The sequence below is a fragment of the Chrysochloris asiatica genome, unplaced genomic scaffold (genome assembly GCF_000296735.1).
Source record: "Chrysochloris asiatica unplaced genomic scaffold, ChrAsi1.0 scaffold00098, whole genome shotgun sequence".
Lineage (NCBI taxonomy): Eukaryota > Metazoa > Chordata > Mammalia > Afrosoricida > Chrysochloridae > Chrysochloris > Chrysochloris asiatica.
Window position 1 is genome coordinate 466,238 of NW_006408616.1, and position 23,718 is coordinate 489,955.

The 23,718-nt window shown below is 37.8% G+C and overlaps 2 protein-coding genes across 2 annotated transcripts in view; one reads left to right on the forward strand and one right to left on the reverse strand.

The window, feature by feature from the left end:
• The window catches only part of RECQL (RecQ protein-like (DNA helicase Q1-like)), a 33,070-nt gene extending 30,504 nt beyond the window's left edge, over nucleotides 1-2,566 (reverse strand). Inside the window, exon 1 of the mRNA XM_006866930.1 lies at nucleotides 2,551-2,566. Within this exon, the coding sequence (XP_006866992.1) occupies nucleotides 2,551-2,566 (16 nt within the window). The remainder of the gene's footprint in view (nucleotides 1-2,550) is intronic.
• A 3,107-nt stretch (nucleotides 2,567-5,673) lies between these two features.
• Nucleotides 5,674-20,917, forward strand: GOLT1B (golgi transport 1B). Its single transcript, XM_006866931.1, has 5 exons — nucleotides 5,674-5,704; nucleotides 10,651-10,742; nucleotides 13,037-13,215; nucleotides 17,575-17,656; nucleotides 20,392-20,917. The coding sequence occupies exons 1-5, from the start codon at nucleotides 5,680-5,682 to the stop codon at nucleotides 20,428-20,430; spliced, it is 417 nt and encodes a 138-aa protein (XP_006866993.1). The 5' UTR covers nucleotides 5,674-5,679; the 3' UTR covers nucleotides 20,431-20,917.
• The last annotated feature ends 2,801 nt before the right edge of the window (nucleotides 20,918-23,718 follow it).

A 23,718-nucleotide genomic window follows, 5' to 3' on the forward strand; every position in this document is an offset into this window, starting at 1 on the left:
ACTGGGTCGCTATGAGTTGGAACCGACTTGATGGCACTTAACAACACCAACAATGGTTACAACTAACAGTAATCTTTTTGAACTATTTTAAACTAAACGGTAATTTAGTGTGCACACATGCACACATGCAGTGTTTTACCAGGTATATAATCTCTATAATAAATCCCTTCTATCATTCAGAGTGGTTCTGCTTCACTGATAGAGGCTAATGTCATCCACCCTACAAAGTTAGTATCGTATCTTAGATAAAATGTTGATGGACTAAGAATAGAAGAAAGTATGGCTTATTGCAATAAATTAAGGTGTTATAATATTGTTGTTTAAAATTATATCATACCAACTATAACGCTAGCCTGGACAACACAAGACTTTTACTATAAGAGATGAAATCGAAAAGTCTGGGAAATGAGGAGAGGGACGAGTGGATAGGGCTTATTATTGATACAAGAGGGCTTCAAAAAGTTCATAGAAAAATAGAACTGAAACAGAATGGAATTTTCCCACAAAGTTTCTGATGTTCCCTTGTATCTGAAAAGCATGCTGAGCTGATTGAAGATCACATTCCACTGTTCCTCAGCTGACAGCCCATCCATGGGAAGTCCCATTCTTCAGAAACAGCACTGTTTTTACTAATATCCCATATAGAAACTAACTGAAAAGGAAAGTTATCGGCCACTATAGAAGTCAATAAATCCAAGGCAACAAACTGAAGCAATTGCAAATATCAAAGATGCATTTAAAATACACTACAACACATAAGTAGAGACACAGAACAAGGAAGCTTAGTGGAAATGTTCTGAAGCAATTAATCAAATTAAAAGGAACTTGAGTGGCACAGCTGGTTTGAGATCAGCTACTAACTAGAGATTGGTAGTTCAAACCCACCGAGCAGTTCTGTGGGAAAAAAGCCCTCACAATCTGCTTCCGTAAGGCTTACAGCGAAGAAAACCCTATGGAGCAGTGCTACTATGTAATAGTGAGTCAGGGGCCAAGTCAGCAGCAGCTAACAACAGTCAAAGCATCCCTTCTTAAATAAAAATTCTCTTCCATTGTTTACTGATTTTACAATCATATCCCACTGATGAAGCTTAATGTCTCTTTAACTGAAATAACTTCTGCTATTTAACAATGACTGTGCCAGTCTGTCTAGGTTCAGTAATATCTCCTAAACATTCTTTTGGTGTTTGAAATAAACATTCCTTGGGTCAATTTTTAATATAATTAAAATCATTATCAGTCACTATTAGTCTTCTGCCTGTGATAATGAGCCATGAGATGGCCAAAACCATTTGAATTTTCACTGTAGATTTTTATTTACAGAATCCCTGGATGGTGCAAATAGTTCAAACCCACTCAGGGACCCTCAGGGAAAAGGCCTAGTGATCTGCTTCCAAAAGCCACAGCCTTGAAAACCCTTTGACACATATGAGGTTGTCATGAGCTAGAATCGACTCGACTCAACAATTAACAACAATAAAATTTATATTTATATCTAAATAAATTCTAAAGTTGTCTATGTGGGGTGGGAGTACAGGGCAGCCCATATTTACGAAAGACTATGATGTTCAAATGTGAAAACAACCCAATTTTGTAGCTCTTGTTGTTGTGAAGTGCCATCGAGTCAGCTCCAACTCATAGTGACCCTATACAGGGTGAAGAGCAGCTGATGAATTTGAATCACCAACCTGTGTTTTGCAATCCAGTGCTTATCCTACAGCGCCACATCAGGAGTAATAGCAAAAGCTAGATAAGGAGCTCTGGTACCATAATGGTTATGAATTGGGTTGCGAACCTCATGATCAGCAGTTCGAAACTACCAGCTGTTCCGTGGGAGAATGATGAGGCTTTCTGCTCCCGTAAAGATTTACAGCCTTGGAAACCCTGTACAGGGTCACTGTGAGTAGGAACCGACTCCATGGCACATAACAACAACAACATCTTCACGATATCCTACAAAGGCCTGAAAAAAGATCACAGTACAAGCTCTCACCCCCACTTCTTCCAGTTACCACTTACTCAAACAGATCGCAGTATCTCACCAGTAAGTAGAGTGCAACCCAGTCATGTTTACGGAAATAAACAATAGATGAAAACACATGAAAGTGCAGAGTAGCTACCTAGGAAAGGTGGAATTATGGATGTTTTCATTCTTCATGCTTTAAAACATTTCCAATAACTCCACTTCTAGAAATTTGTTTTTAAGGTTCAGCATTAGAAGATTAAGTTAATGTCACTTCAAAACTAGAGCACAGTACAGTGTAAACAGAGACTATTTAACAGTGGTAATATTTGTTATGTTTTAAAATCAAGTTACAAAACAGTATCTATAAAATGTTATACATTTTGTTGAAAAAGGATACATCTAAATGTAAACAGTATTAATTTTAGTAGAGATTAGAAGTGATTTGCATAGTCTTTCTATTCTCTAAGGATTCCTAAAATTCAAAGCACATCATTTGTATAATGAGAAATTTGCAAATAACCATTTTTTAAAAAAGAACAATTAGAAATAAAGTAAAAGCAACTGCAAAATGTAATCATTTCACTAACCTGAAACAGATGCCATTCTAAAGGTGCGCTGGAGATTCAAATTTCTTTCTACAAATGAAAGAATATGTAAAACATTAAAAGAAAAAAACATGTTGGTAATATTCAGTCAATGATAACCTGTCACTAGAAAGTACACACAAAAAGTTAGAAAGTAAACTACATATTGTGGTGGTTACATGCCGTAGAGTCGGAACAGACTCATAGTGACCCTGCATAGGGTTTCTGAGGCTGTAAATCTTTACAGGAGCAGAAAGCTTCATCTTTCTCCCGCGGAACACCTGGTAGTTTCAAACTGCTGACCTTGCTGTTCACAGCCCGATTCGTAACCAGAGCTCCTTATTGTAGCAATCCTTTAAATAAAGATCACACCATTTTTTCCCACACTAACTTTTATGGAAATTTTTCTATGTTTATAAGTTTCCAAAAGTACATAAACATAGACAAGACAGGTACAATGTTATACCTTACCAAACGTCTACTAGATACAAACTGTTTTTGTTGCTGTTGTTAATCCCTGTGGAGTGTAGCCTTGGTAAAATTAGCCACCCTGTTCCTCTAACTCTCTTTTCCTACCTGCAAGATTGGGATTATATAATTACTTTATAACAAATGTCAAACGTAATTTGGATAGGTTAAAATTCCCCCACATTAAGCAAAATCCATCTACATTATCAAATTAATTAACATTTTATCCACACAACTTTATGAGTTAAACTCAATTTTAAAGGATTAATTGGCATTTTATCAAGGAGTTAGATTTCAGAAAGAAAACAGAAATGTCAGAGAGGTGGGGCACTGGGGGATATAAAGGACTAGGCAGTTAGCAAACTCCCCAGCTGCTCCTTGGGACCCCTTCACGGGGTCGCTAGTAATACTGGTGCGGCACTGTAGGATAAGCACTGGACCACAAGGTCTGTTTGAGCAGCTATATCTGCGTTTCCAACTCACCAGCCGCTCCTGGAAAACCGTATACAGACTCACTATGAGTCCAAACCGACTCAGCATCACTTAACATGAGTCAGAACCGACTCCATAGCACTTACCAACAAATAACTAAAACTTAGAATGTACATGGGCAAATTAAACGGTGATTAGGTTTGAGAGTGGGAGCTGTAGATTTCCCATTATTTCCATAAACACCTACTCTCAACTCTGATATGGATCCAAACTAAACCAAACCACTGCCATAGAGTTGATTCTGATGCATTATGCTTCTGTTGTTGTTAAGTGCCCTTGAGTTGGTTCCAACTCATAGTAACCCTTTATAGGATTTACAAGGAGCGATTGGTAAACTTGAACCGCCGACCTTGCAGTTCAAACCCACTTTGCAATCCACGGCATTAACCCACACAGAGTAAAACTTATTCATAGGTTTTCCAAAACTGCAAGGCAGCTATGTAGGATAAATACTGCACTGAGAGCGAAGTACAAAATGGCAATTCGAGCCCACCAGCCACTCCACAGGAGAAAGGTGATGCTTTCTGCTTCCGCAAAGATGTACAACCTCAGAAACACTCTATAAAGTCATTAACATCTTTATGTAGTAAACTGTCACATCTTTCTGTACGTTCCACCCACCTTTTGGGTAGTAGTCAAGCACTTTAATCACTGTGCTACCAGGGCTCCTCTGATACAATCAACACTTAACAAAACTTAGAATGCTCTCCAATGGTAGCTTCAGCATCACCCTGTTGTTGTTAAGTGCCATTGAGTCGGTTCAAACTACCACCCTACCCTTACCCAAACTACTAGTGCAATTCTTACATATTATTCTGGAAGTCACTCCTAGTCTGGAACACAAGCTGGCTGGTGTGGCGCTGTAGGATAAGCACTGGACCTCTTAACTGTAAGACTGATAGTTCAAATCCACCAGCTGCTCCTCGTAAACCCTATAGAGGGTCGCTAAGAGTCAGAACCGACCCAACGGCATTTGACAGCAACATGGAGATTTAAATGAGGAGTAGGGCGCTTCTGAAGGAGCTCTGGTAGCGTAGTGGTTACGAATCGGGCTGCAAACCTTAAGGTCAGCGGTTCGAAACTACTAGCCGCTCCGCGGGAGAAAGATGAGGCTTTCTACTCCCGTAAAGATTTACACCCTCGGAAACCCTGTACAGGGTCGCTATGGGTCGGAACCGACTCGATGGCACTTAACAACAACAACAACAGGGCGCTTCTGACCCAAACATTGGTATTTTCAATCCTAGTGCGGTGCTACAGAATAAGCACTGTATTGCAAACCACAAGGTTGACGGTTCAAACCCACCAGCTGCTCCTCGTAAACCCTGTACAGCTATGAGTTGGAAACGACTCGATAGCACTTAACAATAACAATATACGCATGTGTTAAATTGGACGAACGTTGGAAGAAGCACCGTCATGATGTTTTCCAATCAAAGCAGGCTACCAATAAACAGGGAGGAGCCCCAGTGGCACAATAGCTAAAAGCTCATCTGCTAACTGAAAGAGAAGTTGGCGGTTGAAACTTAACAGTCGGGAGAAAGATGTAGCAGTCTGCTTTCCTTAAGATTACACCGTTGGAAACCCCATAGGGCAGTCCTCTGTCCTATGGGGTACTATGAGTTGGAATCCACTCAACGGCAATCGTAAAAAGGAAAGATCAAATGAGGACACAACCTTGACGCTTCAAAGCTGTAAAAGGAGTCACCACCAGAACTCTGCCCACTGGATTAATGGAGCACCTCCAACTCCCCGGTCTCTATCCCCCAAAGCCCCCGGCCTATAGCATACTACGCACCCTATCAGCCGCTCTCCTATAAGATCTTCCCGCCACCAGGATTTCCCCGTTTCCTAGTCCAGAGACTCTACCCTTCCGGGTCGGTCCCTTCTACCAATCGTAAATAACACCCTTCTCTAATTGGCCCAGGGGTGTGGCCGCGAAGAGTGTCACCAAACAAGACCACCGACGATTGGGTTAAATTGGAAACTGACTTAGCCAATGAGAAGCTGTTTTGGAGCTAGGGTTGGGGTGGCTGCGTGTTTCCGGAAGACGTGGCGGCTCCAGCCTGGGTGGCTTTTCTGACTCCTTTCTCCAGATTCCGCTTCCCATCCCGCGCTCTCGGTGGTGTTGCCACCTCATCCGCTCCTGCCGCTGCCATCACCACTGCAACCATGATCTCCTTAACCGACACCCAGAGTAAGCTCAGGCTCCGTAGCCACCGCCTGCCCCACCTCGCTCGAGCCCCCACACCCCTCGCTCGGGCTGGGTCTCGCCGGTCCGCCCCTCCGCCGGAGCAATGAATGAAGTTGCGCGTTGCGGGCGGCGGCCTGCGAGACTGAGCGGAGGCTGCGGGAGCTAGGAAGCTGCCACGATCCGGCGGGTGCGGGACTTGCTGTGGAGGATGTGGTCTTGGGGGAGAGGTGGGGTCCGGGGAGACGCCCGAACTGGGAAGGAAGCAGCTCGGGGTCGCACGGCGCCGCGCTCTCCCCCCAGGTGAGAGGGACGCTTTGTTCCCGGGGCAGCTGGCCGGAGAAAGTGCTCTGTCCCCGCGGCCCGCCCTCGTGGGCGTTTCTGCAGGTGACAGACTCGTGCGCCTCTACAAGTCTGCTTTAAAATTGTCACCTGCTGTAGGCTCGCTTTGGGAAAATGTTAAATATTTGCTTTGCCACCATTGGAAGCAATCTTCCAAACATCTCTTGAAACGAGTTCACTTTTCTACCCTCTAACAAGTGTTTCAACCGATAGTTAAAAATCAGAAGTCAAAACACTGTATTCAGTTCAAAGGATTTCATTCGTTAATGTTGTATACTGTGTTTTATTAAAATTCTTTCTTCCTGCCACAGACTTCTCCAGGCCTTTCTTATCTCTAATGTTAGCATTGATGTTTCGTTTACTTTAGATATAAATTTCTGGGTTTCTACCCCTTTTTGTCTTAATAAGTTTAACTGACTCGACGGCACTTAACAACAAATCCAACCCTGTGTTTCCTTATCTTTTGATGGACATAATCAAAAGCGCTGGGGGATCAGCACTGGACTGCAAACCACAAGACCCAAGTTCAAACCCACCTCGGAAACCCTACACAGGGTCACTATGAGTCGAAACTAACTGGACTGCACTTACCAACAGCAATGCTTTAAATTTGCTGCCACTTTCTTTTTCCAGTTAACTTACTCAGATAGTCAAGATTTTAAACATCAATCTACTGGAGAAAAAAATAGAATTTGAATTTAAATGGTGTTAAGTGCCATCGAGTTGGTTCCAACCCGTAGCAACCCTGTATATATAGGGCTTCCATGGAGCGCTGGTGAGCTTGAACCGCTAACCTTTTAGTTCTAACCGACTTTGCAGTTCAGCGCATTAACCCACAGCACCACACCAGGATTCCCTGTTTTAAAGTGTAGTCTTACAGTTGTAGATTCAAGTCGTACCTGGCTTGAATTTAAGAGTTGTTAAGCCTGCCTGGAACCATTTCATTCTGGTTCAGTCCCTTGCTGATAATTTGCGTTTCCACCCCAGAGAAGTTAAAGCCATCTACAAGATTCCAAAGTGGTTTATATGTACCAGGGGACATCAAAAAATGTGTTGGAGAATGGAAATTTAAAAATGATACAGTATTCTCATGAAGCTTCCACACATACATATGGAGAAGCCCCATTCACCCTTTCCAAACTGAATGTGAACTGAGCCTGCACCTTGCATTATATGCTTGTTTTGGTTGGGTTGGCCTTGTTCTGAATAGAGAAAAAATAAATGTAAATACATAAGTACAGATTTTCTGTGGCGGTGGGGATCTACTGTTATTACAATAAAAATTTTTTCTTAGTTTATCAGCTGCTTTCATATAAATCATTACACTTAATTCTTTCAGGAGCCCTTTGAGGCAGGCAGGAATGTATTTCTTTTATACATTAAATGAGTCTCAAAGAGATTCAATGTATATTCATAAAGAAAATGATAGGCTAGATTCTGCTAGCCCAAAAACCGCATATTTCACTGTATTACATTGGTGTCTAAGAATGGTTAATATATAAACTCTTAACATCTTCCATAGCAAAAATCAGTAGTAGATATTATTTCTTGATTGAAATCTAAAATTAGAATTAAGGTGTCCAAGGATGTTGTTAAGTGCTTTGGAGTCGGTTCCAACTAATAGCGACCCTGAGGAGCAGCTGGTGAGTGTGATGCACCAACCGTGCTGTTCACACCAGCCTTAAGGTCAACACTAGCAGAGTCATAGACATAAATTGTTAGAATTGATTCCTCATGCTACTTGTAAAGAATAATGACTTAATCTCTATGTAGTTTTCCCATCTAACTATCATTCTGTCTTAGTTTATAATTATTAGATTTTTTTTTTTTTTAACATACTCTTCTGTTTGTGGAGTCCTGGTATGATACTGTAGGATAAGCACTGGACCACAAGATCAGTCTGAACTGCAAAGTCACCAGTTCAAACTCACCAGCTCACCCCTTGGGAATCCTATATAGGGTTGCTGTAAGTTGGAACCAACTTAATAACAACAATCCTGTTTGTAGAGAGTCTTTTCTATTGAAGACTTACTATAAGGCCAAGTACCCAATTTACACTCATCCAAAATCCAGAACAAGGGCACATGGTTGGGTTATGGCCAGAGTAGGAATCATTCATTTCATTACATTGATGAGGAAGATAAAATTTTACTCTTCACTGCTTACTTGCCAAATGTTGCAATATAAATGTTTAGTGAGCTAAAAATTTGTTATCTTTCAAACTGTGTTTGTGTGTGTGTGCTTAACACTGCAGAAATTGTTCAAAAGTGTTTTGCCATGGTTATTCTGGGGTTCTGAATGTGGGAGAGGGTTACCAAACCTTGACAGTAAATAAATAACAATACATGATTGTTTTAAGGGATTCTATGATAGCACTCACAAACTCCTAAAAAATCAAGATTTATTGAGGAATCCTGGTGTTGCACTGTACAATAAGCACTAGACTGCTAACCACAAGATTGGCAGTTCAAACCACCAGCCACTACATAGGGACATACAGAGTCCCTATGAGTCAGAACCAACTTAACTATTGAACCAACTCAATGGCACTTTAACAGTTGAGGTAGGAGGACTTCCCAAGCTTCCTCTACGTCTAGATTGCCTGAAACTACCCTAGCATTCATTTGAATTAAAAAGAGGTGTGTTGTGGGGTTTTGTTTTGTTTTTTTCTTAATGTATCCCTATTTTTCTAATAGCACAGGCAATGCTGCCATTAAAAAAAATTTTTTTTAATAAGATACCAAAGTGATAACAGTAATTGTCATTGGTGATGAAATGATTCTTTCCTTACAAATTTACATAATGAGTTATAAATTGAACAGACTTATTAGATTCTTTTTTAATATTTTTGTGAGCAGATGGAATAAAGATCTGCTCTGGTGGTAGTATAGTGGTCGCTTTGAACTGCAGTCAGCAGTTCAAATCTACCAGCTGTTCCTCAGAAACCCTATACAGGGTCACTATGAGTCAGAACCAACCTGCCCGTACTTACCTAACACCATAGGATTTCCAAGGAGCAGCTGATGGGTTTGAACTGCTGCCCTCATGGCTTGCAGTCCAGTGCTTACCCTTCAGTGTCACTCTAGGAGTCAACTGCAAATTTTCTTAAAGGCATTTAAACATGGAAGCATCTGCCTCAAATTCTCAAGTTTTTATAGGAATTGTGTCTGGACTATACTGACAGGTGTACCTGAATTTTTCTAGGCTTATTTTCAAAGAAAGGAATAACTAGGATGGAAGGTAGTACAAATTGTAACCCCCCACCCTGCAAAAAAAAAAAAAAAAAAGCAAGCTTCTATAGGTTTCTTAGAGGCAGACAGTGTCATCTTTCTGCTGCTGGTGGGTTTGAACCACCAACTTTGTGGTTTGTAGCCAATGCATGCTTTACAGCACCACCATGGCTGTTGAGGAGATGGTGAATATAGAAAAAGGTAAAGGTACCCAAAATTTCAAGTCAACAAACCAATTTGGATGGTTAAGGTTTTTGTTTTTTTTTTTAAAGCAGATACAACCCAGACTGTAGCTTTCTGGTGCTAAGGCATAGAAGTTAAATAACATCAGAAATCATTAATAATGACTTAAAATTGCTTCCAAAAATACAGAGGCTTATGCTCTGACTCATCGTCTGCACTCGGAAAGTGTTTCTAGATAAAATAAGCATTGATTAAAGAGGTGACTCGGTGGATTGTTTAGTGGCATTCATAGAAGATTCCACTGTGGCCTCTGAAGATTAAGGTTCTTGAAACTAAAAAGATGCAGTCTAAAGAAGGACTGTAAAGTCACTACAGCCATTGAACTTACTATAATGTGAATGTAGACTTCAAGGCTTACACTGTGTCCAGTCCCTGGAACCACTGCAGGCATCTGGAAGTTAATCAATAGCTCTTTGCTTCTGAATGAATGAATAAATGCTGAGAATATTAATATTAGGTAACATAGTTTTCTTTGAAATTTTTAGTACTCATTAGACTAAATATATTAAAAATATGTCATCCATGAGAAGTTAAAAGTGATGTCTGACCTTCTGAAGATTGATTTTTGGAAAGACCACCACCATAGTCCTCTAACTATTTCTTGTTATCGTTGTTAAAAGGAGTGTCTAGTTGAGTGAAGAATGTTATATGACCTACCACACAGTAGCATTTCTGATAGGCTAAAAAGAAGGAACTGATTTTCAGAGACAGAATTCCTTAACTCCAGATAGTATATCTAAATGATAGTTATTAGGTTATGAATGGAGACAAATCTTGTTTGAAAAAAACCCCATATAATCATGTTAGATGTCAGAGTGGTTCTTGTGAAAGAAAAACATATAACCAAAGGTTTAGAATCCTGTTCCCAATTTTTCTATACCTATGCTTGTGAAATATGCCTTTTTTCCTGTAAGGATAGACATTTCTATTCATATTTTAAATTTTGAGGTAATTTGTTCATGTGAATTTAATTTGTTTTAGATCTCAGTGAATGTCCTTAGGAGTTAGCTTGCTATGTTGGGGCTCTATTCCCTTACATTGGTTCCAAGAAAACTGATAAATTTTCTTACTCAGCTTACAGGGATCTTAATGTGACTTTAATTTTCTCTACCCCTAACCATATAACTTATATTGCAGAAATTGGAATGGGATTAACGGGATTTGGAGTGTTTTTCCTGTTCTTTGGGATGATTCTATTTTTTGACAAAGCACTACTGGCTATTGGAAATGTGAGTTTTTAAATATACATTTTAACTAAATTCATAAAGAAATTTAAGTGCAAATGAATAATTACATGATAGAAATAATTCCATTACTGCTTTTAAGTGTCCTTGAGTCTATTCTGACTGATAGGGTTTCCAAGGAGTGGCGAGTGAGTTTTTACCACCAACCTTGCAGTTAGCAGTCCAGTGCTTATCCTACAGCACCACACCAGGACTCTCCATAGTTATTTATTGTTAAGTGCTGTAGAGTCCGTTCTGACTCACAGCAACCCTGTAGCGGATTTCCAAGGAGTTGCTGCTGGATTTGAACCGCTGACCTTGTGGTTAGCAGTCAAGTGCTTCTCCTATAGTGCCCCACAGTTATTAGTAGGTAAAAATTTCCTTTATTTTCTCTATTAATATCAAGAGTGAAACCTGTCAGTTTTCCATTTAAATAAAAGGTAAACAAAATCTCACTAAGAATTTGATATATGATTTACAGTAGATTAAGTGAAGAAACTCATTGCCATTTCATTGATTCTGATTCATCATGACCCTGAAGGACAAGTAGAACTGCTCCATAGGGTCTTCAAAACTGTGGATCTTTATGGAAGCAGGTTCTCCCAAGGAACGACTGGTGGGTTGGAACTAGACTATGGAGGATTTGATAGTGTCCCTTTACCATGGTGTGGCGTATGTCCTGGTGTGACACTGCAGGATAATGTGCTGCACTGCAAGGTCGGCAGTTCAAACTCACCAGCCGCCCCATGGAAACCCTTATACAAGGTAGCTATGAGTCACAAACGACTCGACAGCACTTAACAACAGGAGTATCTTGGTAAATTTAAAAAAATATTTGACATTCAACACAATTCAATAATACAAGATAAACCATTTCTGAAAATTTTTTAAACCTTTATATGTTTTCCTATTAATTTTTGATGTGTTTGAATAGGTATATATATTATTTGAAATGTGTACTATACCATACATGAATATTAATTATTTGAAATATGTATTGTGCTATAAATAAATGTATACTTTCTAAGACAGTCACTAATAACACAGATACGTATTTTAAAGATTTAAAATGTTTTAAAAACTGTTTATCTTATGTCAAATCAAATGTGGAATCTCAGGTGTTTAATGTCAAATATTCAAACAAATTTACCAAAATATAGGGGCTAGCTATCAAATCCTCTGTTTTGAACTCCATTTAGAGGTAACCTTAAGTTCCTCTCAGAAGCCCTGGTGGTGCAGTGGTTACGTGCTCAGTTGCTAACTGAAGGGTTAGAAGTTCAAACCCACCACCCATGCCATGGGAGAACCATGTGGCAGTCTGCTTCCATTAAGATTTGTCATCTGGAAACCCTATGCTATTCATTTGTAGCTGCTGGAGAAAGATGAGGCTTTCGGCTTCCATGAAGATTTAAAGCCTCAGAAACCCTACACAGGGTCGCTGTGAGTCAGAACTGACTCAAGGACAGCACTTAACAACATCAACAACATTCCTTTGTAGAGGTTGTTAAGAGTTACAGGAAAAAATAATATCTCTTTTAAGAGGGTGTTAGAAAGTCACTGGAAAATGATTGAATATCTAAAATTGTTTTTTTAATAAATGATCATATGAAACAACATTGGTACTTCTGACTATAAAATATTTAACCTTTAAGCTTAATGTATACTTATATGAAATATTTCCCGTTAAAGAAAATTAATGAGTGAGAGCAAGTGTTTGAGAAAAAAGCATGGGAATAAGCAAGCTTTTGTAAGTTACCATTTCTTGTCCACTGTGATAACATACAAAGTATATGTATATTTGAGAATACGTGGCTGAATTCTTATTTCTACTGCCACTAGTTTCTCTGGAATTAATAGAACAGCATTGAATCTTCTTTCCTGGCCTTACATGGTTTCCTCTTCTGTCAGCTTGGCCATGTCAGTGTATCCCCATCCATAGGACCAGTCCTCTTTATGCCTTTCCACTCAGCTGCTTGATTTAGCTGTCCCCATCCAGCTAGAATTGGGCAAACTACAGAAGATGCAGATGCCCTATGGTAAAGCCTAATCTTTCCTTCTTTCTCTTTTTCTCCATTAATTCAAGATAGAAGAAGAGCTAGAAGAGTGGAATGCAACTACAACTCTCACATTTTTAATCCACTTCTTGTATGATTCTTGGTTTTGTATTATAGTTTGCTCCCTAGCCAGTTAACCCACTTTAAAAACCAAACAAATGTGCTTCTTTTTATTATATTTAGCTTGGATCCTGCTTTTCAAATGTATTTTAACTTTTTTTATGTTGCATTTTCTTTCTGTTTTAGGTTTTATTTGTGGCAGGCTTGGCTTTTGTAATTGGTTTAGAAAGAACATTCAGATTCTTCTTCCAAAAACATAAAATGAAAGCTACAGGATTTTTCCTGGGTGGTGTATTTGTAGTCCTTGTTGGTTGGCCTTTAATAGGCATGATCTTCGAAATTTATGGTTTTTTTCTCTTGTTCAGGTAAGACCATCGTGTTTTTTATTTCTTCTTTCAATAAATTGTAATGTCAGATTATGGTTACAAACCAAAACAAACCTATTGCCATCAAGTCAGGTCCAATTCATAGCCGCCCTATAGGACAGATTAGAACTGTCCTGCCCCATAGTGGTTCCAAGGCTGTCATCTAACAAAGTCAGGCTGCTACGTCTCTCTCCCAAAGAGCAGATGGTAGGTTCGAACCACAACCTTTTGGTTAGCAGTCCAGCACTTAAACCACTGTACCATATGTATCCTTTATTATTATAAAGATCCAGCTATTTGCATTAGTATGAGTAAGGACACAGTTGTTCTCTTAAAGGATTTTTATTTAGATTGAATCTTTTACTATAAGTTATACCATTTAGTCATCAATAAAAATTTTTATCAAATGCAGATGATTGCCTAAGTAAGGGAATAAGTAGTCTTGTAAAGTAGTTGCAGTGCAGTAAAATTCATTTTATTGGCATTTTCTAGCACTGCCTTTAATGTAATGCTTACATCAACTAAGCAGTTATAGAAAAAAAATGGACAGTAGATCTAGCATTTTAATGCAGAGAACTTTATTCTGAAAGTTATTGCCATGTGTTGTTACAGCAGATATATAATAGAAAAATTTATACCAAACGTACCATGGGAGATTTTGAACAGTTAACATAATGCAAATGCTAATTACCAAGCAAATAAACTAATAATAACACGATAAGATCCCTCTTAGTAAAGCTGGTCTTAATTATTTCACAAAATGTATGTTCTGTGCCTTCTATCATTCAAATACTATATTACTTGCTGTACTAAACCTGGTACTTTGGGGGATTTCTTATTTCTAATGCAGGAAGTAGACGTATACCAATACCAGTTGTTAAGTGCCGTTGATTCATTTCTGACTCAGTGACCCAGTAGAGGGTTTCCAAGAAGCGACTGGTGTGTTTGAACCACCAACCTTGAGGTCCTGCACTTATCCTTATCCTACAATGCCACAACAGGACCAGATACCAGTAGGATATAACATTAATGCCATTCCAGTGGTATAAATATTATAAGGGTGTGATTAAGATAGGGATTATATCTAGTAAAAACGAAAAAAATATTAACTGGTAAACTGGACCTAGAAAAATGGGTGGGAATTCATTCTATAAATTTTAGAGGGAAAGATAGTTAACTATACAGAGTGTGTTGATGTTGAATTGGTCCTGACTCAGGGTAACCCCATTCACAATAGGATCTGACCACTGTCAGATTGTAGGATCGTCATTGGCTGATTTTCAGGAGTAGATTGCATGCCTTCCTTCCTAGTCTGTCTTAGCCTTGAACTCTGCTGAAACCTGTTCAGCGCCAATGCAAACCATCACTAACAGACAAGTGGTGGCTGCATTTAAGGTGCCCTGACCAGGAGTCCAGTCCAGTTAGTCTACTTAGAAGATGAGAATTCTACCACTGAACACAAGGGAGCTTCAGAAAGTTTTTGGCTCCTCAAGCCCATTCATGTACACGCTCCTTCTAGAAATGAGGCAGGAACCTATAATGAATGGAATGGAATATTTAGAGATGAGACTGTAAAGGAATTTTGGAGCCAGGCTTATTAAGAAAATTATGTTGTATCCTATAAGCAGATGTGATGCACAGACTTCAGAGGTCCCATACAGTCTGAGTATTCCTATCTTCTGTATCCACAGTGGTTGGTGAAGAAGTCATAGAGATTTTTACGTTACAAGTGATATAACCAGTCAAGTGTTTTAGATAAATTGTTCTAATATCAGAATAAAATGTGTATTGAAAAGAGAAAGTGGGCAGGCATGGAAGCCTGTTAAGAGGCTATTGATGTAGTGTGATAAAATTGGAATCTTGAAAAACTCATAACAGAGTTAACTCTTAATGCTGGAATCAGGAGCAAAGACCAAAACTAATCTTTAGAATGAGCAAAGAATGAGAAATCTTTATCGGTAAGTCTGAGGTTAAGTTAAAAAGTACTGCTAGGGTTCTGATGCAAGCATACATGGGTTATTCTAAACAAAATATGTTTAAACATGCTTCTGTGACCAGTGGATGGCTTCAGACAAGTTCTTTCTATAATATACTTCTCTTTGTCTTGTTGGAGTACTGATATGTGACTTTGCAGGATAGGAACTTAACAATTAGATCAGTTTGAACTGCAAAGTTGGCGGTTCAAATTCACCAGCCGCTCCTTTGAAACCCTATACAGGGTCACTATGAGTTGGAACCAATTTGATGGCACTTAACATAAGCATAACGTCTCATAGTGTACCTTCAAAAAAAAAAAAAAAAAGGGTCCAGTCAAAACAGTTGTTTCCAAAGGAATTTTGCTGGTCAGTAAGTTCAAGGCAGAGAGGCCAGCACAGAAAGTTATGATGAAGTCACAGGATGACCACAGAGGCTTATTGTGAAGAAGTATTAAGAAAATTGAAAATGGCATTGATGAGAGAGGAAAAACAAAACAAGCAGGTTGCACCAATGAGTTTTTTCCCCTTCACAACAATGCACCTGCTCATTCAGTTCCCAGGGTAGCTAGGACTGTCCTACAAGAATTTAGTTGAGGAACTTTACCCCATCCACTCAGCATCCCTGATCTTGCCCCTTTGCTTTAGGCTACTTTTTACTCCCAAAACACAAAGAGTGTTGAAAAGGAACATGATTTGAGTGTCACTGTGGGTTAATGCACAAGGCTGCAATGCTATTTGAACTACAAGGTTGGCAGTTCAAACTCTGCAGCCGCTCCTCAGAAACCCTCTATAGGGTCGCTATGGGTCAGAACCGACTCGATGGCATTTAACAATAACAACAGGATGTCAGAATTGCTGTTTTGTCATGGTGTTAATCCCAGAACACAGAATTGTCCGGGGAAGGGTCAGATGGAAGCGCCACCTGCAGAAGTGTATAGATCTAGATGGAAGATATGTTGGTAAACACTATCTGCATGTTCACATTTTTGTTCAATAAAGTTTTCTATGATTTTGCAGCAGTAATACTTTTTTACTTACCCTTGTACACTTGGAAAAGTACGATAGCTTCATGGAGGTCTTTAGAGAAAGGTTGATAGAAAATTCCTTTTTTTGTTATTTTGTTATAAAAAATTCCATTTTCCTTTGATTCCATTTTCCATGAGCTTTTTGAAGCTCCTTTGCCATCAGTTAAGAACTACTTTTCTAATAAGGAGCCCTGATGGCGTTGTAGTATGAACACTGGGCTTCTAGCCGCGAGACCAGAAGTGCAAGCTTACCAGCCACTCTGTGGGAGAACGATGAGGCTTTCTAGTATCATAAACCTTAAGAGTCTTGGAAACCCTATGTCACTATGAGCCAGAATCAACTTGATGGCATTGGGTTTGGTTTGCGTTTGTAAAGTTTTTAACAACAAACATTTTTTGCTTTCTTTTAACTTACTTTATATTTTTTCACTTGGATTTTCTTAATTTAATTTTACTGCTACCTGTGTGAATGTTCTTCCCTGTATGCCCCATTTTGGGGTTCCCAGGTGGTATAGTGAGCTCAGCTGCTCACTAAGGGTTGGTGATTTGAGTGTCCGCAGACGTGCCTCAGAAGACAGGCCCAGTGATCTACTTTGGATGAGTCAACAGAGTCAACTGCTGAAAACGGAAGCCGTTTCCACTCTTGACACACATGAGCTCGCTATGAGTTGGAGTCTGTTTTGGGGCCTAATTTTGATTCAGATAAAGCTCATTTTCTGTGCTTACTTAAATAAATGTTTTTTGTTCTTCCTATATTATTGTTTGTGAATGCCATCCAGTTGATTTCAATTCATAGCAACCCTGTATCGGGTTTCTGAGGACCAGCTGGTGGGTTTGAACCACCAACTTTGTGGTTAGTTGTCTAGCATTTATCCTACAGCAGTTGATCCATAGTACATTTTAAACTGGTTAGAAGCTGTCTTTCTTCTGTGGGCGTACATTTTGATCCAAAGATGAGACTTAATGTGAAGTTAGTAAATGACAACTACTATTATTTTTATAGTCCTTCCCATATCTTCTCTCCATCCCTTTTCTTTTGGTCCCTTTAACCCCACACAATTTACCGTAGTTACGGAAACAGTCAGCACATGACCTGAGATAATTGGTTAACCTGAGCATATCGCATAGCTTGACCTTAAGTTCTTCTCCAGTTTTTACCAATCACGTTTTCTAATGAAGTGTGTTATATTTCATAATTCTGATTTTGACATCTCTGAAGCATTCAAGATTTTCACAGGATACTTAATTTTTATGTCATTAGCAATTTATTATTATTTATTTTGGGGTTTTTTTTGCAATGCATTTTTGTGGTAGAGATATGTAAGTTCTAAGAATACTTTTTCCTTTTCCTCTTTCAGGGGATTCTTCCCTGTAGTTGTTGGATTTATTAGAAGAGTGCCAGTCCTTGGATCCCTCTTGAATTTACCTGGAATTAGATCAGTAAGTAACTATGTACTTAGCATTATGTTTTTGAAACCATCAAAATTAATACATTTTGCTGCTGTTTACTTATGGATTGATACTTGATTGAATAATATGTAGCTTTTTGATCATATAAATGTTGACATCACATAGTTCATGGTTACCATGAATACCAGAAAAAAATAATCATCACTAAATGTATAAAACCTGAACTTGTATTTCACTGCATCCATTTTTAATATTGTTCTCTGTTTTAACTGTTACTCCAATTAATATACAATACTACTTTTCTTTTTTGAGAATTCAAGGTATTTTTTGAGTAACTTTCATAAGATCTCTAATTTCAGAAACAATAATATAAAAAGGACACAGTTTGTTTCCTTGCAAGTATTTTCTCAGACTGCATCACCGAGTGGATTAAAACAGTAAAAACAGAAGATTGTCATGCTCTGATTCAGGATGATATGATTCTGTTCCCAACTCTGTCCACAACTTCAACATCTGGTTTCTCTAGGGTGGGCCTCAGTTTCTGTCCTGATAGAATGAAGAGTATCAATTTTTTTAATTTAGCTAATTATAAAGGCTGAAGAGAACGTTTTAAAAATTGACAAGTGAAGGTTCTTCCCTTCATTCAGTATTCATTCAGCAAATGCTTGATACTAACCTACTATCTCTAGAGGAGGTTCACAAGACCTGTCAGGTGAAGTTAACCCATTACCTTCTCAGAAAAAGCATTCCTGACTCAACTATAACTGGCTTGGGTGGCATTTCTACAGTGTACTGTGCACACAAACTGCTCAGCACTGCCTCTACTTTGGTTGTCAGGAAATAAGCTTATATGTAAAGTATTATAGCCCTTGAGGGCAGAAACAGACTGTATTTTAGTTACTGTCTATTCTCAGTGCCTAGCATAAAACCTTAGCACATAGTAGACACTCAGGACATTTTTGCTAAATGAATGAATGAAGGATGGCATTTCATGGACTTCAAGATTTCCAGCTGACTTTCTTTTCACCTAAATCCTTAAATTTCAAAATTAAACTAAATCCTTAAATTTCACAAGCGTCTGGGTAGTCTGGAATTCAGCTGAGTTGGGGACAATCCTTTTGGCTCTAGATCTGACCCCCACAGATCCTTTCCTTTCTTTGGAAATTTCATCGTTTCACGTCTATACTGAACAGCTAGTATAAATCGGCCTTGGAAGCAAATTCAAAGATTACAGCTTCTAGCTAGGTGTCAAAATCTATCAAGTTTCTAAAATTCTTTACAGATTCTAAGAGATAACACCTGGCATGTATTGAATTCCAAAAGCTGTAGGATGGCTTACCATGACAAGAACAAGTCTAGTCATGTTTTCATCCCTAGGTCAATTTTACAGTCAGATCCTTACAGTCAAGGCAGCCTAGATACTGATTATCTCTGGAGAGAGAATGTTAACTTTTTCTCATATTTACTTTAAAATTCTAATGAATCTATAAATAAATTCAGCACAACTTTTCAGTTTAGATGTACCCAACCACCTATCTGTGATAATATAGAACGTTGGAACTTGACTTACAGGTGTTGATCCTTGTTTCATTCACATTAACTACCAGTCTCATATAGTTGTCAGTGTTGTTTAATATTTAAAATGAATTTACTGAAAGTTCTAGTTACAAAGTTATAGTCATCATGTCCTTAATTAGAGAATACTGTAATATTTGCATAAATGGGCACACAATACTCCAGATACAATCCCTGTGATGGCTTAATTATAACAAATGCTGAAGTAAAAATATGAATAGTGAAAGAAAGAAAGAGTTCAGACGATTGCTAATTTTGATAGTATTTTAATAACCACTTGCATTATATAACTCTTAATATCTCCACATAAATATACTTTGGTTCAATCTTGAGCTCACCATCTAGAATGCTAAAGGAAGTCATATTGCTTTTTATGTGAGGTGGAATAACCAACATAAATGACCACTGAAATTTAATGTGTGCTAAAATTTATAATCAATAATTGTAAATGTATGCTTGCATCATTGCATCTATTTTTAATGTTGCCACTTTCAGCCTGAAGTCCAGAATACACTTTTAAAGTATTTTTAGTCAATAGCTGTTGTTAATTACTAAACTTAATGGAGTCAAATCTGTTTGTTCAAAGACTACATAGGCCCTGAAGAGATCCACAGTAATGGTCAGTTGAAATATCTTATTGGGGTCATTAATGCATGAATGGCTGGCATTTCAGCTTTTTTATTTCTTTTTATATTTTTGTTAAAATAGCAGTGTTAACATCATTTATCCAATTTGTTTTTTCATTGTGCTTTATTTATCATGTTGCACCTTTAACTTCATGTATATAACATATCATGCAAAAAACAAATTTTACAAAAAAAATTCTTTAAGCAAACATACATGTGTTAGAAGATGGTGATGAGTTGTTGTTAAGTACCATGGAGTTGGTTCCAAATCATAGTGACCCTGCACAGGGTTTCCGAGGCTGTAAATCTTTACAGGAGCAGAAAGCCTCCTCTTTCTCCCGCGGAACAGCTGGTAGTTTCGAACTGCTGACCTTGAGGTTAGCAGCTCAATTCGTAACCACTATGCTACCAGAGCTCCTTAAGTATTGGTTTAATCATTGTCAGTCATACCTTAGATTTCTACAAATTTCTTGTAAAGCTGATTTTTTTGAATCAACGTTTTAAATACTGTTATAATGCTGTATGTTTTAGGGTTTTTTGTAATTGTCTTTTTCCTCCTTACAGTTTGTAGATAAAGTTGGAGAAAGCAACAATATGGTATAACATCCAACAAGTGAACTGAAGACTCATTTAAAATATTGTATTATTTATAAAATCCTTTGAAGAATATTCAGCACAAAATTAAATTACATGAAATAGCTTGTAATATTCTTTACAGAAGTTTATAACGTATAGCCTACAAAGTACCAACAGCAATTAGCAAAGATGAAAAACAGGTTTGTTAATCAAATGACCTAAGAAGTCAGCAAGCAAACAGAAGGAGAAGAAATCTACGATACAATCTGTATTGAAACTCTTGAAGGCTATTTTTATTGTTTGTCCACAATGTGTGAAACACAGCCATCCTTAGAGAACTGTGGTGCCTGTTCCTTTTCTTTTTCTTTTGAAGGTGCAGAAGCATCGATGACATTGCTCCGTAGAAGAGCCAGTGCAATGGCAAAGTATTTCCAGGTGCATTGTGTCTCTGAAAGTGACGCATGAGTTCGATTGGATTATGTCATTTTAATGTATTAAAACCAAGGAGGAAACCTGTTTTGATGTATAAATCACTTTGGGGGTTTTTGTTTTTTGGGTTTTTTGTTTTTTGATATGTGGTTAAAATAAAACTTCTATGGTTCTTCTGAATCTTAATGTTTTAAAGGCAGATGAAGATCTGAACTAGATATTCTTTGTTGTAATATGCAAAGGTCACTATAGTTTCTACATTACAGCTGACTCAGCCCTTTTTTGGTCAGCAGTACACTCTGGAAATGATCATACATGTTGGGAGTCTGCCCTCCTAAGTATAGGTCTGTACTGTTCACTTAACAAATGGCACTACTGACCATAAAGCAGTCTGTTACGTGACTTGTCTCAGTGTACACTCTTTCATTGAATGATGCAAAAGTAAATGGATTTTTCCATGGCATGATATAGTTTTTATTTCTTTTCCCGCTCCATTTTAGCAGTATATTATATTGTTTTTCTGAAATTAAAATTACTTAGCAATGGTTACTTTAAAACGTGAGGTTATAAAAGGTTAAACTTGCCACTTTTTTTTTTTTTTTTAAGGGGTCTTCACCTAAGCTGGGTTTTCCCTTAATTTTTAGTTCTTTCATAACATAAAAATATGCATAATATGTGTATGTTTCATATGATCACTCTTCATCTCGAATATTAGAGAAGATGCTCAAGTCCACGTGCTAAAGCTATTTTACTGTAGTTAAACTGGCTATCATTTCTTAATAATATGACACTAAAAAAAAAGTGGTGTCTCTTCTACTATTGCTGCCTGACAGACACGAGGAAACGACATGGTTTCTTAGTTTTCCATGGCGGCAGCTTTTGGGGTAGATCTCAGAACACATGTCAGCAGCCACAGTACTACTTTATCACTATGATTGTACTATTTCCTTTTCTAAAAAAAATAATTGTGAAGATTTTTAATGTGTAAGATTATAAATGAAATCTCTGATTTTTTTTTATTTAACTTAAAAACCTGTCTACAAAATATACTACAGTTTATTTTATTCTTAAATTTAATCTCTTGATGCCCAGAGAACGCCCAACGTTGCTCGTCTAAAGGAGGAAAAACTTGGCATACCATCTAATGGTTCAGTCTTGTGGATTATAGTCTTTTTTTGTACTGACATTTGACTTATGATCTGTGAAAATGCAACGATATTGGAAAATGGAGACTCCTACCTCAATAGTTCATGGAATAATAAGAGACCTGGTGTTAACGTCTAATGTTCTTTCTTTAAAAGAAGTAATATCGCCTTCACTTGGAGAGTGTAAAGTATATATACACTTTGGGGATTGACTTTAACAAGGTGCCCTGTAGGACTCTAATATACATATTTTTGACTGACCTGTATTATTTAAGTGGTTAGATGAGTCTACCTTTTTAGAGTAAGAATGGTATGTGTTAATGTAAGAAACACCTGTATTATTTAACTCCTTTGTAGACATAAATTTCTACCAACATGTTGTTTGTACTGTGACAGAGATCCCTTTTTCATTCATCTAATTTCAGAAAACATTATTCAGAAGCATGAGGAGGATTTGAAAAGCTCTCAGTCCTTAGTAAGATGGAGAGGCTGGAGCAGTTTTCAGGTTTAATGAGCCCACAGTTAATATGAGTTTGTGACTGCTTGATAGCATTGTGTGTTTCTTTTTCAGCACCACTAATTAGGCTCCATTTTGTCTGACAGATAGCACTATACATGTATTATCTCTTCCTTTCCAAAAATTAGCCTTCTGTCTTGATGACAAAAATGTACTTCAAATTTTCTCCATACAAGGGGAGGAAAAGGTCTAATACTACTTAGCCTTAAGTGTTTCTGTCATTGTTCAAATGTATTTTCTGTAACAGAAACATATTTGGAGTGTTTTTCTTTTTCCCTTATAAATTGTAATTCCTAGAATACTGCTGCTTTTAAAAGTCTCCTGGTCAAATGATATGATCTAACAATTGAATATTGTAAATATACTTGTCTTACCTCTCAATAAAAGGGTACTTTTCTATTAGTTGGTACTCAAGTTTATCTTTATTATGAAATTCTAAAAATTAATTTGGTATTGCAAAATAACCTGCCTATTTTCTAAAAATTAGCCATATATATATATGTTGTCGTTTTTGTTATGTGCTGTGGAGTTGGTTCCGACTCATAGCAACCCTGTACAGGGTTTCCGAGGCTATAAATCCTTATGGGAGCAGAAAGCAGAACAGCTGGTATTTTCGAACTGTTGACCTTGCGGTTCGCAGCCCGATTCGTAACCACTACACTACCAGAGCTCCTTATATATACATATATATGTGTGTGTATATGTATATAAGTATTTTAAAATAGTTATCACATCTTTTTTCAAATTTCATTTTTAAATTAAATGGAAGCATAAATGCAAGTATTTTGAAATATACAAGAAAACTCTTTTAAAAAAACTATAAAAAGAGTAAGTCACTAACTTTGGGCAATGTAGTGTTAAGAAACTCTGCCTTTCAGGTCCAGTAACCATTTGATTGTTCAACAGATGTTTTCTGAGTACCTCTTGAACATTTAAAGGCCTGTGCTGAGTTGAGAAGACATCACTGGCCCATGAATAGTTCATAGCTTTAATATTACTCCTATATTCTTAGCCTTATTTCCTAATAACTCAGCCTGAATTTTAAACAATTAGTGGTGTGCCAAGGAATCGGTTCTGACCCCTAGCAACCCTGTGTAGGGTTTCCAAGGCTATAAGCTTACAGGAGCAGAAAGCCTCCTCATCTTTCTCCCGAGGAACTACTAGTAGCTTGGAACTGCTGACTATGCGTCTGGTGGACATCCTAACTTCTTTTCTCTCAATCAA

Bases quoted from the DNA above. Each gene is read 5' to 3' on its own strand.
- GOLT1B (XM_006866931.1), top strand. From the start codon at position 5,680: ATGATCTCCTTAACCGACACCCAGA. The intron at 5,705-10,650 runs GTAAGCTCAGGC...CTTATATTGCAG, and splicing joins CTCCTTAACCGACACCCAGA to AAATTGGAATGGGATTAACG. The intron at 17,657-20,391 runs GTAAGTAACTAT...TCCTCCTTACAG, and splicing joins ATTTACCTGGAATTAGATCA to TTTGTAGATAAAGTTGGAGA.